At 42.8% G+C, this 16,717-nt stretch overlaps 1 protein-coding gene across 2 annotated transcripts; it reads left to right on the forward strand.

Annotated features, from left to right (window-relative positions):
- Positions 1-612: 612 nt before the first annotated feature.
- Mtfr2 (mitochondrial fission regulator 2) lies at positions 613-16,203 on the forward strand. 2 transcript variants are annotated; one of them, XM_076928082.1, is made up of 8 exons: positions 613-757; positions 1,161-1,261; positions 6,464-6,568; positions 6,989-7,101; positions 9,307-9,518; positions 11,847-12,216; positions 12,916-13,087; positions 14,849-16,203. In XM_076928082.1, the coding sequence occupies exons 1-8, from the start codon at positions 745-747 to the stop codon at positions 14,852-14,854; spliced, it is 1,092 nt and encodes a 363-aa protein (XP_076784197.1). In that variant the 5' UTR covers positions 613-744; the 3' UTR covers positions 14,855-16,203. The 2 variants fall into 2 exon arrangements, with proteins under 2 accessions (XP_076784197.1, XP_076784198.1); XM_076928083.1 differs by having other exon boundaries at positions 757-895.
- Positions 16,204-16,717: the final 514 nt, after the last annotated feature.

Consider the following 16,717-nt stretch of genomic DNA (forward strand, 5'->3'; position numbering starts at 1 on the left):
ATTGGATTGTGGTGAGCATAGATACATAGCAGTGTTTTACTTTGTTTTCATAATCTTTTCCTGTCAATGCAAAAAAAAAAAAAAAAAAGGGTTTTTGTTTTTGATCAATTAAAACCTTTTTGTTTTTCACTAGCTTTCAAAAGTTTGAAAGGTAAAGGTGTAAAAAAGCCTTAGGGTCAGTGAGATGGCTCAAGCAGCCTGCTACCAAACCTGAGGTCTCAAGTTCTATCCCTGGATCCTACACAAATAGTCCTTTGACTTTCAAGCAGGTACTACTATGGCATGTGCACGTCTGACAAGCACGCACTAAATACGTGTAAACAACTAGATTGGATATTGTGGTTCTACATGAGTAATCCCAGTATTTAGCATACGGCTAGATATTTGCGCAGAATAAGGAAGCAATTACAAGTTGGCAGATACTTTGTGGAACGCATGGAAGCCTTGACACTTGTCAAACGACAGAGTGAAGCACAAATTCCAGTTTACACCACAGCGATCAAAAACTGGGCCCTCGCTGCGCATGCGCATTTCTGGTGCGACTATTGGCTCTTGGCCTTCCAATCACAGGCGTCATCCTCTAGCGTCATCCAATGGAGATAGGCTCCGAGTTCGGGCCCGCGTTGCTTGAGAGTTGAGGTTGAAGGAGGAAGTGCCGAGCAGTTCCGGGAAGAAGCGGCCGCCGGCTGGCCGGACGCTCTGCGTCGCGTCCCGAGAGTTTTCCCGGCCGCCTGGCGGCGTGCAATGCAGCGGGACGGTGAGTGGCGTTGGCTACGCCTGGCCTCGGCGGGCGATGAAGGACGGGCGGTGACGGACGGGGCGCGGGCGGCGCTCCTCGCGGGGTGAAGAGAGCGGCGGGTCGGTTCTCTCCAGGGGCAGCAGAGCTCCCGGGATGGTGAGTTTGGCTGTCGCACATTTGCTCCTAAGAGTCCCTTTACACACACTGGGTAAGATAGCAACGTAACTTAGCAAAGTTTCATTTTTAGTGTTTGCGGACAGCATGCACTTTCGTTTTCTCTTCATCTTTCTTCAAAATAAAAGCTCTCCAGGAGCAATCACTTGATGGTGTAATGTGTCTTAAAAGGTCTCTGAGGTTTCTTTAGTGCCATCTACGTGGCAGTTACTTGTCAAGAGTAATAATTGATCATTTCTCTTCTAAGGTACCAACGAACAATATTTTCTTGAGGTTGCTTCACCAATGTCTTTCATTCTGAGTCTATTAAGAAACATGCTGGCGTATTTTGGTGTTCCCGTAGACCAGGTAAATGTCTTTTATTAATTTTGCTAATTTTATTTTTGGGTCTCAAATTATTGTGATTGTTTTGAGACAAGGTATCATGTAGCTTAGGCTAAACGTCTGGGTTTGGCCGATACTCTTGGGTCTCGTTATTGTTTTTTGAGCCAGGGTGTCCTGTAGCTCAGGCTGCTCTTGATCCTCTCTCACCTCCAAGAGCTGGGAGTACAGATGTACACCAGTAGGTCGGGCTTTGGTGTGTCATTTTGAACGTGTTCTCTGCCCTGATTAGTTTTTATTGCCAACTTGATATTAGAGTCCTATGGGAAGAGGGAACCTCAAGAAACAACTTAGAGTAGATTGGCTTGTGGCCCCGTCTCTAAGAGATTGTCCTTACTGTTCATAGGTGTGGTAGGGCCCGGCTCTGTGGAGGATACCATCTGTTAGACGTCTGCTCGCAGCTTAGAACAGACCACACCAGACCAAACGGCTCCAAGTGGGGGTTTATTCAGGAGATAGGGCAAAGATGGGGAGGGGGGAGAAATAGAAGAGCAAGTTAGAAGAAGAGAGAGAGGTCAGGGGGTTCTGCCTGTTTTATATGGGCGGTGACGTAGCCTCTCCCGGGTAAAGGTGAGGTAGCCAGGTGGGTTCTGGGAATGTATCGCGGTTGCCCTGGCAACGATGTGGGGGTCGCCTAGATGTGATGTCACTGGGTTCGGAGGCTGATACCAACACCATCCTTGGGAAAATGAGTTCTGAGCGATATAAGAAAGCTAGTTGAGGCTGAGCCAGGGTTTCTGCCTAGGTTACCTCAATGATGGATCTTGACTGAGAAGTTGTGCTGGCTAGTTTTATTTCAACTTGACATAAACTATAATGATCTGAGAGGGAACCCTGATCGATCAGCTTCCATAAGGTCAGGCTATAGGCAAGTCTGTAGAGCATTTTCAACCCCCCCCCCCCCCCCCCCCCCCCCCCGGCTGTCCTGGAACTCACTCTGTAGACCAGGCTGGCCTCGAACTCAGAAATCCTCCTGCCTCTGCCTCCCAAGTGCTGGTATTAAAGGCATGCACCACCTGAGCATTTTCTTAATTAGTGATTGATGAGGGAGAGCCCAGGTCATTGTGGGTAGTGCCTAATTTTTATAAGAAAACAGGTGGAACAAGCCAGTTATCCGCATCCCTCCATCAGCTCCTGCTTCCAGGTTTCTGCTCTGTTTGAGTTTTTGTCCTAACTTCCTTCTGTGATGTTTCCTCCCCATGTGGCTTTTGGTAATGATGTTTATCATAGCAGCAGATAGACAACAAAGTCACACCACACGTGGTAGTGCAGGCCTATAGCCTCAGTTATTGGAGAGACTGAGACAGGGATTGAAAGCTCAGGGTCACCTTAGGCTGCAGAGTGAGTTGAAAACCATCTTGGGCAACTCCATCTTACAATAAAAGGTCATGAAGTAGGGCTAGGATATGTAGATCAGTGGTTCAGTGGTAGAACATGTGTCCAGCATGAACAAGCCTCCGAAATTCAATCTCAAATTCTGAAAGGAAAACTTCTATGGAAACATTGAATTCTCTTTAGGTGGGAGAAAGATGAGTTTGCAATAGTGTAACTTTGATAGTTTTGGTTTAGCGATGGTGGCAAGGTGTTTAGTGATCTGTTTACTCTCTCAGGTCAAAGCCTAATAAGATACAAAGGGATAAAATGTGGACATTGACCACCACAGAATTATGGTTGTTGTATACAGTTTTTAAAATCCTTTTGCATTTGGGAGGCTGAGGCAGGTGGAACTCTGTGAGTTCCAGGACAGCAAGCAAGGGCTACACAGTGAAACCTTGTCTCAAAAAATTAAAAAAAAAAAAAAAAAAGTAGTTTTATTTAAAATAGTTTATGACTATGTTTGGGTGTAGTATGAGAACACGAGTTCAGTAAACCTAGAATAAGTCTGAGGGAGAAAAGATGACTCTGAGGTTGACATGTACACATCAGGCTTGTCTGCTTGTTGAGCATGTGCGTCTTCGTAGTTCAGTAGCTGATAAAGAGGAGCAATGTATGGTTCTTGTGCTTATGATGCTAAAAGCATGAGCAAGGCATTATGGTTCATTTCTTTAATCCCAGCACTGGGAAAGTAGAGGCAGGTGGATCTCTGTGAATTTGAGGCCAGACTGAAAATAAAATAATTTTGTTGCCTCTTCATAGCTGTAATTTTGCTACTGTTAATGAATTTAATGTAAATATCTGATGTGTGATCCCCACAGGAGTCGAGATCCACTGGTTGAGAACTGTTGACATAGAGTCCCAGAATAGCCAGGGCTACAAAGACCCTATCTCAAAAACACAAACACATACAAAAAAAAAATATTTCTTATGAGTAAGAAATACTTCATACTGGGTGGCTTACAAAATGGAAAATTATCTATAAAGATGGTGGAATGAATTAGAAAAAAATATCAGGGATAATGCTAAGATTTTAAACAAAAGTAAATTAAAGTATGATGCTGCCCAGATGAAAAGGCGATGGCAATAGCATAACAGATGAGTTTGACGAGAGGAAATGAGTAAGCCAGAAGTATTCTCGGGATACATGGTCGAAACGTCCTGCAGACAATTGGACATAGGGGTCTAGAAGGGCCTAAGAAAGAAAAAACCATCCAGATTAGGAAGTTTGTGTTCTGTCGATGTCTTGAAGCCATGGAGTTAGAATAACAGTGTAGTATGTCCTTAGATGATGCTGGAACGTTGTAAATGTCAGCAATAGTGAGACACTGGGAATGAGGGCCAGCAGCTGGAGATTTGCCTATCATTATTAGGCATTTAACAATTTCTGGTGTAACTTTGAATTCAGAAGGCTGAGGTAGGAGAGTCGTTCTTGCACAACTTTGGGACTGACCTGACTGGGTTTATAGTGAATGGAGAAAGGACAGACTTGTGACAGAAAAGCCTGGATGGGGTGGGCCATGCTTACACACATCTGAAGGAGAAGAGTGCTAGGTGATCTTGGAGTGGGATCTCTCTAGGTGAGCTGTAGCAAGCTGTAGTTACCAGAGAGGAGGAAGTTGTGGTTGATACTTTTTGTTTCTGAATTCAGAACTAGGGGAAGGTCCTGCGATTCTCATTGGTCTGAGGCCTGCTTGCCCTTGACCATGCTCATGTCAACAATACACATTCACTCACGACTTGATCTGTTTGCTACAGAGTTGAGAGTTCAATGCTAGCCTAGGATATGTGAGAGGACAAACCTGCCAACTCAGACAGGAGAAGTTCCACATGGTCCCAACCCTACAGGAAGAGTTATAGGTGTTAGTGTTTGCTGAGAGAGGAATAATGAATTGAGGAATGAACTCCCACATAGCTTATGCCATCCCAAGTGGTCAGCCCTGGACACATAAGCCAAATGGACTCGGTTTTGTATACATATGTGTATATTTACATACATATGTATATATATTTATTAATATTAATTAAAGATGGTGAAATATTTAAACCCAATCTGAGGTTTCTACCCTGCCTTTTACCATTTTGTTCCCAGATAAAAGACACATACAAATTGTATGTTTATAATAAGCCTTAATGAGCACTAGAGCTGAGCAGACATCTCTCCTCTATGCTATTCGAATCTACTTTCCTATAGACAACCCCAAGTTATTACTGTGTTTCATCTGGGACTGACCTGACTGGGTTTATAGTGAATGGAGAAATGGCCTGCTCTCAGCTCCAATTGGCCAGCCCTCAGGGCTAATCCATGGCGTCTTTTCCATCTTTGCCCTCTTCTCTCTGTCTTCCTGGTCTTTTCCACCCTCTCTGGCCAGGAACACCACACTGCCTATCTCAATTCTGCCCAGCTATAGGCTATAGACATCTTTATTTACCAATCAGAAATAACTTGGGGACAAGATCATACAGTGTCACTTGGGTCTATGTGCTGACTTTCTTTTTTCAGGAGCAAGCAGGTCTTGAGGGCCCGCACTTAGCATTACAATAGACAGCAAAAGACGGAACTGCAGCAGAAGAGACCATGCATTTGGGACAGGGACATGAGGGAAGTTGGAGCAGAAGAAAGGATGAAAGTGCGGTAGATAGAGTCCTCGGTGCTCACGTAGGACGTTACCCTTCAAACAAACACCAAACAGGAATAAAGCCAATCATGCCGGAGAAAGAATCTCAATTTCTCTCTCCCTCTCCCTCTTTCTCCTCCCCCTTCCCCCATGAGTTAGGGTTTCTCTGTGTAGCCCTGGCTGTCCTGGAACTCCCTCTATAGACCAGGCTGGCCTTGAACTCAGAGATCCTCGTGTCCCTGCCTCATGAGTGCTGGGTTTAAAGGTATGCTTCACCACTGCCTCTAGAAAGAATTTCTGTGGGTGGAGATAGGATTGGATTGGAAAAGTCTGAAGGGTGTGTGGTGAGGAAGGAGAGTATCAATAATCTTCATTTGAAAATATTGGAAAAGAAATTGAGAGAGGCCATCAATTGAAAGGAATCCACTGATGTCTGTTTCCCCAGCTTTGGGATTACAGGAGTGTATCACCATGCCAGCATTTTTACATGGGTTCTGGATATTATATTTAGGATCTCCTGTGGCCATGGTAAACGTTGACTAAATTATTTTTCTAACCCCATACTTTAGTGTTTTTTCAAGATAAATGTTAATAAGGTTTAATTCTTTAAGAAAGATACTTTTTAAAAATAATTTGAGATTCAACTCATTTGCCTTTTTATTTTCAGTTTGCTTTTTTTTTTTTTTTTAAAGATCTATTTTATTTATATGAGTACACTGTTGCTGTCTTCAGACATACCAGAAGAGGACATCAGATCCCATTACAGATGGTTGTGAGCCACCATGTAGTTGCTGGGAATTGAACTCAGGAACTTTGGAAGAGCAGCCAGTGCTCTTAACCCCTGAGCCAACTCTCCAGCCCCCTAAGAAACATACTTTTTTTTTTTCCTTTCGTTTTTTTTTCGAGACAGGGTTTCTCTGTGTAGTCCTGGCTATCCTGGAACTCACTCTGTAGACCAGGCTGGCCTCGAACTCAGAAATCCGCCTGCCTCTGCCTCCCTAGTGCTGGGGTTAAAGGCATGCGCCACCACTGCCCAGCAGAAAGATACTTTTAAGTATATGCTGTTAATGTTTTCTTTGTAGAAATAAAGGTTACTACATCTGTTACATCTTTTTATTTTCTCAGATATATAAACACACTTAAGTGGCATGTCTTTTAAACGAAGCTTTATTTATAGGATCTGCTGATTTGTCAAAATAAAAACTACGGGTCAGCTCGGAGTATTGTTCGTATTATTGGGAGAATGATTCCTTTAGAGCCTTGCCGAAGACCTCGTTTTGAGGTGAGTTAGTCACCATGTGTTATTTAATATTTAAGCCCTGTGGATAAAGTAATCTAAGTACTCCCAGGGGTATAGGAGAGAAGGACTAAGGAAGAAATGTGCCTGTATGCCAAGGGTCTTTAGTTTACTTCTACAAATGGGTCGTTTCACATTGTCTCTTTAATTGTATTCCAAGACAGTACAAAGAATGCCTGGAGCTGGTTTGTATCTGAGCTGTGTGAGGGATGAGAGTAGCCTTGGGGAGAAGATGTGGCTGTGACCTCAGGGGCTAGAACAACATCTCTCCAGCTTTTTTTTTTTGAATATCTATTTTTTCCTTTTCTGTTTTGGACTGTTAACGCATTTACTATGATGAACATGAGGCATGTGTTTTCCCTGATTCTGTACCGGGTTCTGACTTTGTTTTTGTTTTTCTTTTAGTTGACCCCACACGTGAACTCTAAGGAGGCTGATGATTGTGTACTTACGGTTCCATCTTTTGCTGATGTTTTGTGTGTGGCAAATGATGAAGAGGCCAGTTATCTTAGATTTCGGTAATTTTATGTGTTTGCCTTGGGACATGGGTATAGCCTAAAACTTGAATTCTTGAAGTTTGTTCCTAATGGACACTTTTGTTCTGTTTTTGTAATATGCTGTGTCCTGATATTTTCTTAATATGGCTGAGTGACAGCATCTCATTTTCTAGCCTTTTTTAAGTGTGTGTGTGTGTGTGTGTGTGTGTGTGTGTATGTATGTATTATATATATATATAGTTTTTTGAGACAGGGTTTCTCTGTGTAGCCCTGGTTGTCCTGGAACTCACTCTGTAGACCAGGCTAGCCTTGAACTCAGAAATCCGCCTGCCTCTGCCTCCCAAGTGCTGGGACTAAAGGCGTGCGCCACCACTGCCCAGCATTTAGTATATATTTTAAAAAGTGTTTTTTGCATATAAATTTTTTAAAATGATTTTTCTCTTTTCGCATAAATATATTTTATTTTGGTCAGATCATCATCCCTTATCCTCCCACCCAGCTCTTCCTCTGTCCTCTTCCAGTTTCACACTGTCCTGTGTGAGTGTGGATGAGTATTTGTATTGTGTGTGAGTGTGTAAGTGTATGTGAGTGTGTATGTGGAGTATGTATATGTGGGTGTGTGTTGAGTGTGTGAGTGTATGTGTGAGTGTGCTCAATGTATGTGAGTGTATGAGTGTGTATTGAGTGAGTATGTATGAGTGTGTATTGAGAGTGTGTGTATGTGTGTTGAGTGAGCATGAGTGTGAGGGTGTGTTGAGTTTGTATATTTGTGAGTGTATATATATGTGTATATTTGTGTGGTAGAATGTACTGAGTCCAGTTAATGTTGCCTGCATGTGGGAGGCTGTCTTTTAGGACTTAGAGCTCACTGCTTCAAGCTCTTTGGCTCTCCAAGTGTCCATTGAGAAGTCAGCACGTGTTCTAACGGGTTTGCCTTTGCGTGGGTCGTGACTTCTTCCTTTCTGTTTTCTGAATGTTTAGTGCTTGTATATAATACTGCATGGGGAATCCCTTTCTGTACACTTTTGCTGTCTGTAGGCTTCTGAAACAAAGGACTTCATGAGTGCTGAAGTGGACTGTATTTCAAGTTTTGGATGTATTTATATTTCTAGGAAGTGCTGACTTATATGTTAGAATATTTAAATGGAAACTATTACCATCAGGAATGTCAATTAGGCAAAGATTCTAGCTAAATTTATTATGTACCAAACTGCTTTCTTAATTTTCAAACATTTAGAAGATATAATCTGACTCTAATATAGTCCTTTAAATGTGAGGCCCTTCAGAAGCTTATGTAGGATTTCTGAAAACTTATAGTATTAAAAGTCAATCAGTAAAACAATTAGAGGGTGAGTATTTTTGACCTACAATTTTTTTTGTTGTCGTTGTTTTTGTTTTTTTCGAGATAGGGTTTCTCTGTGTAGCCTTGGCTGTCCTGGAACTCACTCTGTAGACCAGGCTGGCCTCGAACTGAGAAATCCACCTGCCTCTGCCTCCCAAGTGCTGGGATTAAAGGCGTGCGCCACCACTGCCTGGCTTGACCTACAATTTAAGGAAAAGTTCATTTTCTCATTTCCTTGCTGCTTATTGAACATGTTTTTTATATGTGAATATAAAAGTAAATAATATGAGGTTCTATTTCTTGGTGAGTCTAGATGCCATCTCAGAGGAAAGAGATATTTTGATTTCATTTATTTTGGTAAATCCAGGACTTTGTACATGGTGGACAAACACTCAGTATTGAGCTACATCCCCAGCCTGTTGTCTTTTTCTAACAATTTATTCATTGATTTATTTGTTATATGTATGTGGTAGGGGAGAGAGGATGTGCCCCCCAACGTAGGTGATATGGATTCCTGGAGCTGGAGTTGAGCCAACCGACTCAGATTCTGGGACCCAGGTCGGCCTGAGCTTCCTGAGAACCTGCCTCAAAAGATCAAAAACAAACCAAAAAACTAAGCAACTTCCTAAGAGCAGTGTGTACTGTTCATCGTTGAGCCGTCTTCTCTGTAGCCCTGGTTTGTTTGGTTTGGTTTTTCAAGACAGTATTTCTCTGTGTAACCTTGGTTGTCCTGGAACTTGCTCTGTAGACAGGCTGGCCTCGAACTCAGATCTGCCTGTCTCTGTCTCAATGCTGGGATTAAAGCTGCCATGATGCTGCACTGGAATTTTCCTTTTCAGTTTGAAAGTTTTTCTTCCTTTGTTTTTCTTTCTTTTTACTCACAGACATAATATATGGAATAAGAAGCAAGAGGGGAAGATTGCTCCTTTTCATCCATCGTTCCCTGCTCTCAGACAGAACGAAACAGCAGCAGATGACCTGCCTGGAAGCGAAGCTGCCATGAAGATAGCTGCCCTGGAGGGCGAGCTGACCTTGCTCCGGGCTCAGATTGCTGCCCTTGTGGCAGTGCGGGACCTGAGAGAGAGCAGAGAGACTGGTAAGTAGTTGTACCTTTGTTTCTCCTGGAGGGATACTGAGCTGACCCTCAAGTCCGTGGCATTCTGAGTGTAAGACAGCAATAAATGCATCCTAAAAGCCTGATGTAAACCAAGAAGAGCTCGCTGTACTACTGAAGATCATTTGTTCATTTGTCTTCAAGAGGTCATGACTTCTAAGTAAGCTTTTCTAATTCTTCAACTGAGAGTGAGAAGCCAGGCATAGCGACTCATGCCCGTGATTCCAGCATTTAAAAGGCTGGCCAGGGAGACTGACTGCCTTGAGTTGTAAGCCTTCTTCTCGGCTGTAGAGTGAGACCATATCTCAAAGACCAAAAATAAGGGCTGGGGATGTAGTTCAGTTGCAGAGTGTTTGGGGTTAAATCCACAGTTTGGAATAAAAGGGCACAGTTGGTCATACCTTCATTCTAGCACTTGGGAGGTGGGCTCAGGAGGGTTAAAGGTTCAAAACCATCTGCAGCAACACGAGAGTTCGAGGTTAGCCTGGACTGCATGCAAACCTCCCAGAAACACAAAAACAAGACAAAATCCCTCAAACTAATGAATACATTTTATTAAAAGTTTTTAATGATTTATTTTTATCCTCTGTTTATTGGTGTTTTACCTCCATTAATGTCTTTGTGAGGGTGTAAGATTTCTTGAAACTAGAGTCAGATAGTTGTGAGCTACCATGTCAGTGCTGGAAATTGAACTCTGGTCCCCTAGTGTTCTTAACCACTGAGAGATCTCTCCAGCCTCATAAATAATTGTTAAAATGGAAAGAATGCATGGTTGGAAAGAGCAGAATAGGTTTGAGACCATGTATCTTTATAGTCTAGTTTTTGTTTTCATTTTTTTTAGATTATGTATAGGAGTATTTTCCTGTAATAAATAAATATCTTTGCACCATGTATGTACTTGGTGTCCACAGGTGTCAGAAAAGGGCATTGGATCTTCTGGAATTGGAGGTAGGGGTGGTTGTGAGCCACCATGTGGGCACTGGGAACTGAACCAGTTTACTAGTTGAACCAACCCGTAGTCTTAGATAATTTTTTAAAAATTATTTCTCTTTTACATGTATGTGTTTTCCTGCATGTATATGCACCGTATGCATGCTTGTTGCCTGCAGAGGCTAGAACAGAACATCAGATCCTCAGGAAATGGAGTTAAAACAGCTATGAGCTGTGACCTGGGTGCTCTGGAACTGAACCCAGGCCCTCTGCAGGAGCAGCCGGGGCCTCTCCCCTGCTGAGCCTGCTCTTCAGCTTGGCTGTGGTTTTTGATGGTACTCTCTCACTGGGTTCAGGTGAATAATATTTTCCAGATGTCTTTTTTTTTTTTTTTTTAAAGCTTTTGGAGATGCATCTCGTTTTAAACATAAAAGTTTTAGGTTCTAAAGAGGTGGCTCACTGGTTAAGAGCACTGTTGCTGTCCCAGAGGACCTGAATTTGTTCTTTGGTACTCATGTTGGGTGACTCATACCCATTTATAACTCCAGCTCGAGGGGAATCTGACGCACTCTTCTGTCCAACTTCTGGGTGACTACTTGTGCTCACATGCACATGCCCTGCATACATAATTAACAGTAAAAGTCAATTTTAGAAACTATGAGACTTAAGGAATATAGGTTCTGAGAACTTTTCATATAAGATTTGGTTGTTAGGGACTAAGTAAAAATATGATTACAAAAATTTTACATATATACTTATGTGTGCATAATACACATATAACTTATACAGCACACTCATACACATGGTATATAGTTACAATATAATTTATAATTTATATAGTTAAGTTACCTAATACTTTATATAGAGACATAAACACAATCATGCATGAATATACTCTTTGTTTTAAGCAAGGATGATGTTCACTCCCAGCTCTTTAGGAGCAGATTTATGAGAAAGTTACTCATTTTAGGAAATCACCTGTAGAGCCATAGGCCTGTTTCTCAAACGTCGTTTTAGAGCGGACACATCAATATAAGTACTTCTAACTACGTGTTGTTAATGTTTTGCTTTTAAAACTGGAAAATGAAGTTGAGATTTTCTATGGATTTCTAGAAATCAGTTTATTTCCTCTTTAAAATGCACTCTTTAGCACACACCATGGTACATCCTGTTTGGTTAGAAATGAACTGAAACTTCTGGCGGACACTCCTCAGGGTGACTGAAACTTCTGGTGGACACTGACATGGATTTGCGTGCTGTCTTGGCCACTTGCTGGCATTTAACAGGATTGCAGCACTGTTACTGACTTGATTGATTGACTCTTGCTGGCTTTGTATGTTATGCTAGAGGATTGTGTGTGGTTTTGGGTTTTTCCTTTAGGCTTCATTGACCTGACTGATGGACCCAGCATGGAGCAAGTGCCACCATCTTCAGCGATCACTGGGCTGAGTGTGGAACCAGACCATGTTCCAAGTGTGGTACCTCTTCTTCCTCCTTCTCTTCCTCCTCCTCCTCCTTCTCTTCCTCCTCCTCCATTTTCTCTGCAGCCTCCAAGTGCTCTTCCTATGCAACCTGGATCTGCTAATACGCGTGACATAGATAATCTGGCCACTGAAACGAAAAGGCAACTCTCCGATGTTAAGATGACCAATGATAGCCATCATTCAAACAGCCAGAGAGTCGGTGATGTTCCAAACATGCTGGATGTTCTAAAGGATATGAATAAGGTCAAACTTCGGCCTGTGGAGAGGTATGTCACCAGAATTTGGGAAAGACATGAACTTTTATCAGCTTTTCAGAGAAATTGTTTGTGGGAGTTGACGTATATTTCTTACTCTTCCTCCCCTGTGGCCACCCTTCCAGGGGACAGCTACCCTTAGTCCTTTCTATGAGTGTTTCTTGTCTTACCATACTTCACTGGCTTTTGGTCTGTGAATTATACTTTGTGCTGTGGGGGATAGGAATACAGTAGTTCCTTCCACCCAACATTTTGCTTTCTCCGAGGTTGGTTATCACTTAATGGAAAGCTTCATTGGTCTACCTACAGAACGCTACAGTGGGAAGTTGGAAGGTCTGGAGCGATGGGGATGAGGAACTTAGTTCGTTTGTTCTGTCTTCCTTCCTTCCTTTAGCTTATTTATGTATGTATGTTTTAAAGGTAGAAGTCTGTCTGCATGCACTCCTACATGCTCGGGGATCAGATCCCTTTACAGATGGTCCTGAGCCACCATGTGGGTGCTGGGAATTGAACTCAGGACCTCTGGACAAGCAGCCAGAGTTCTTAACTGCTCAGCCATCTCACCAGGCCCTCTTTAGATTTCTTAATTCCTGGCAGAAATCTCTTAAGGACTGATTAGATTATAATATATTATGCTCACATTCCTGCTGTGTTTAGGAACTAAGAGCTAAAATTGCTTTAACGTATTTGATTTTCTTGATTTACAAATAGGTCACCAGGTGGTAGACCCATTCAGAAGAGGAAAAGACAGAGTTCACAATGGGATCCAGTGTCTTTAATATCTAATGCCCTGAAGCAGAAGTTTGCATTTCAAGATGATTCCTTTGACAAAGAAAATAGGTCTTGGGAGTGTTCTCCATTTTCTAGTCCAGAAGCTTCAAGGGTGAGTTGTGATAGTGAAGCATTAGCTTACTTTCTCGTACAGATTCTCCTGACATGTATGTGTGTGCGTGTATGTATGTGTGTGTGTATATGTATGTGTGTGTGTGTATGTATGTGTGTGTGTGTATGTATGTGTGTGTGTGTGTATGTATGTGTGTGTGTATGTGTGTGTATGTGTGTGTGTGTGTATGTATGTGTGTGTGTGCGTGTGTATGTATGTGTGTGTGTGTATGTATGTGTGTATATCCCTTCTTTCAGGAAGGCCACTATACAGTAGCTGTGGCCCATCAGATGCCACTGTGTGCACGTAATCAGGTGTTGCCTCATAATGGTATTTTATATATGTGATAACTCCGGGCTAGGGATCTAGTTAAGTGGTAGCATGCCTGGTTAGAATGCGTGAAATGGTAGGTTTGATGCTCAGCACCCTAGAACAAACTAGCAAAATACCTGCCCTTCAGACAAAACAGAGACAGCAAACATAGTTCTCCTTGGGAATACTAGTTGCATCTTCAGTATGCAACTCTGTCTGAAGTAAGTGTTTTTTTTTGTTTGTTTGTTTTTTTTTTTTTCTCGAGACAGTTTCTCTGTGTAGCCCTGGCTGTCCTGGAACTCACTCTGTAGACCAGGCTGGCCTCGAACTCAGAAATCCTCCTGCCTCTGCCTCCCAAGTGCTGGGATTAAAGGCGTGTGCCACCACTGCCCAGCGTAAGTGTTCAGTTCTAAGATTTGTGTAGCACCTGTTACTTGGAAGATAAGGATGCCTCTGTAGCTGTGTGTTCTGCCCACCTGAGTTAACCAAATATTAGATGGAGATAGTTGGAAAACAAGCAAGCAATAACAAAAATGCTTGCTGTATCTGTTGTGAGCACATAGTCATCTTTTTTGTTGTTTTTTTCTAAGCTGTTTACAGAATGTTTACAGTGTACACAGGAAGACTGTTTCCTGGTGGGAGTGGATCAGTGAAAGCTTCACTGGGTCGTCATGTACTGTTTGATGCTTGCTCTTTGTTTTTTGGTACTTTCTTTAAAAAAATAAATTAAAATTATGTGTGTGTGTCTCAGTTTGTGGAAGTTAGTTCTCTGTGCCCCACCTTGTGGGCTCTGGTGACCCAGCTCACCCTCATGCCTGGAGGACAGTGTCTGTACCCACTGAGCCACTGTCTGTCTTGGTGCTACTACCCACGAGCACCTTAGAAACATTCTTTTATTTACTTCAGTAGCTCTTAGTTTCAGGCTGGATGTAGGGACTGCTGTTGCCTGAAACCTGCTTTGGTTTGAATGTGGGTGATTCTTCCCCCCCACCCCCGCCCGCCCCCAGAGGTCTGTACTCTCAGCATGGTGCTAACTTGGGGAGTGTTGTCAGTACTACAAAGGCCTCAAGTCATCGGGGACGTATTTATAAAGGGAATTGTGGGAACCTGGACCCTTTTTGGGTATCTTCTGATTTCTTGCTCAGAAGGTGAGTGGTTGGTGCATCTTTGCAGCCCTGCTATGGGGTGCATGCCCCTCAGTGGCTGCCAGTCTTGGACTGCAGTGGTGAGCCAAAGCGTGCCTCCAGCTCACTGAGCCTCCAGCCCCTGACATTCCTGCTCTTGTTTGCTGTGGAATGAATCTCGAAGGACCATCCAGTCCTCGCCTGCCTTCCTGATTTCTCGCTCATTCCTTTCCTTCTTCACTCCCTCCTCCCCCCTTCCCTTCCTCTCACCATTTTTGTTTTTACATTTTAGTAATTTTTGTGTTAAACTTTTGTTTTGTTTCAGTTTTGATGTCACATTTCTCCAACAGAAAGCCAGCGACCTAAGGGAAGGAGTGATAATATAAAAGCAGTTACCCAGGGTGTCAGAAGCAAAGGCTGTGCTCACACTTGGAAGGACAGATCCAGATGTGCTGTGTGGACCTTCACTGCCTGTCAGAGAATTACCACCTCTGTTAGGGTGATACGTAAGCTGTACTCTGGGACCTATTCCCGCCCAGCCCGAGGAAGACACTTATCTGGCTACTGGAGAGAGTTGGGTGTATAGATTCCCCACTTTATCTGGCTATTGGAGAGAGTTGGGTGTATAGATTCCCCACTTTGTGCGAGCGCTACTGAAAATGAAATACATGGTTCAGTGAGTTTCCTAGAATTATGGCTTCCTACTGAGGCTCCTTTCAGTCTTGTGAGTTGTATGATATGGTTCATTTGGCCTTCAGCGACTTGCAGATTTTATTAAGATAGTCAAAGTTTTAGTCATGTAGAGTTGAACTTTCTAAAACTTCCTGAGGTAATAAATTATTTGACTGTAAAGTACTGTAAGTAGAAATAGACCCTTGATAAGTTCCATCCACACTGGGTTTGCATACACAGATAGACAGCTGGCGTGTTCCCTTGATAAGTTTCATGCACACTGTTTTTGTACATAGACAGCTGATGTGTTCCCTTGATAAGTTTCATGCACACTGGCTTTGTACACAGACAGCTGGCGTGTTCCCTTGATAAGTTTCATGCACACTGGCTTTGTACACAGACAGCTGGCGTGTTCCCTTGATAAGTTTCATGCACAATGGCTTTGTACACAGACAGCTGGCGTGTTCCCTTGCTAAGTTTCATGCACACTGGCTTTGTACACAGACAGCTGGTGTGTTCCCTTGCTAAGTTTCATGCACACTGGTTTTGTACACAGACAACTGATGTGTTCCCTTGATAAGTTTCATGCACACTGGCTTTGTACACAGACAGCTGGCGTGTTCCCTTGATAAGTTTCATGCACACTGGCTTTGTACACAGACAGACAGCTGGCGTGTTCCCTTGATAAGTTTCATGCACACTGGCTTTGCACACAGACAGCTGGTGTGTTCCCTTGCTAAGTTTCATGCACACTGGTTTTGTACACAGACAACTGATGTGTTCCCTTGATAAGTTTCATGCACACTGGCTTTGTACACAGACAGCTGGCGTGTTCCCTTGATAAGTTTCATGCACACTGGCTTTGCACACAGACAGCTGGCGTGTTCCCATTGTTCTTTATTATGTTTGAACCCTATTTTTTTTGTTTGTTTTTTTGTAAGTGTATTATAAAATAAATGGATCTTTTGAACTTGGTTGAGTTTTATAACAATTTACATTCTTACTGTTTTATGCAGTCTGGTTTCTTTATGAGAGGTGGTTATATAGTTAACATTTCTTAGGGGTTACAAATGAAACACATAATTTATTTTCAGTAGATAGTCTCTCCTCATCTGTGCTAATGTGATAAATTTGCATGCTTCCCTGCCAGGGCGCAAGGAGGTGGCATCTGTGTCAGTGGGGTCAGCAACCACGCACTCTGCCAGGTGTTCTGCTGTCAGAGGAGCCTAGCTTGTCTATCACTCATCAAAATTTTATTGTAAAGAACTTAGAAATAAAACCCATTGTGCAACAGGGTCTTCAATTTGAATGCACTTACGGCTAATCTTAGTGCTTTCCATGTGTTGACTCAGTCCCCACATCAATAGCATGGTGTGTGTAGCCTTTGGGAGCCTCACTCAACAGATGGGAAACTGGGCATAGGAGTTACTAGTCCATCTCCCAGGACCTCTGAGCTTAAGTGGTGACATAGGGAGAGGATGTGAAGCCAGGCAGATGGATTTTCCAACCCATGTTCTAACCA

Source organism: Arvicanthis niloticus, chromosome 30 (assembly GCF_011762505.2).
Source record: "Arvicanthis niloticus isolate mArvNil1 chromosome 30, mArvNil1.pat.X, whole genome shotgun sequence".
Classification (NCBI taxonomy): domain Eukaryota; kingdom Metazoa; phylum Chordata; class Mammalia; order Rodentia; family Muridae; genus Arvicanthis; species Arvicanthis niloticus.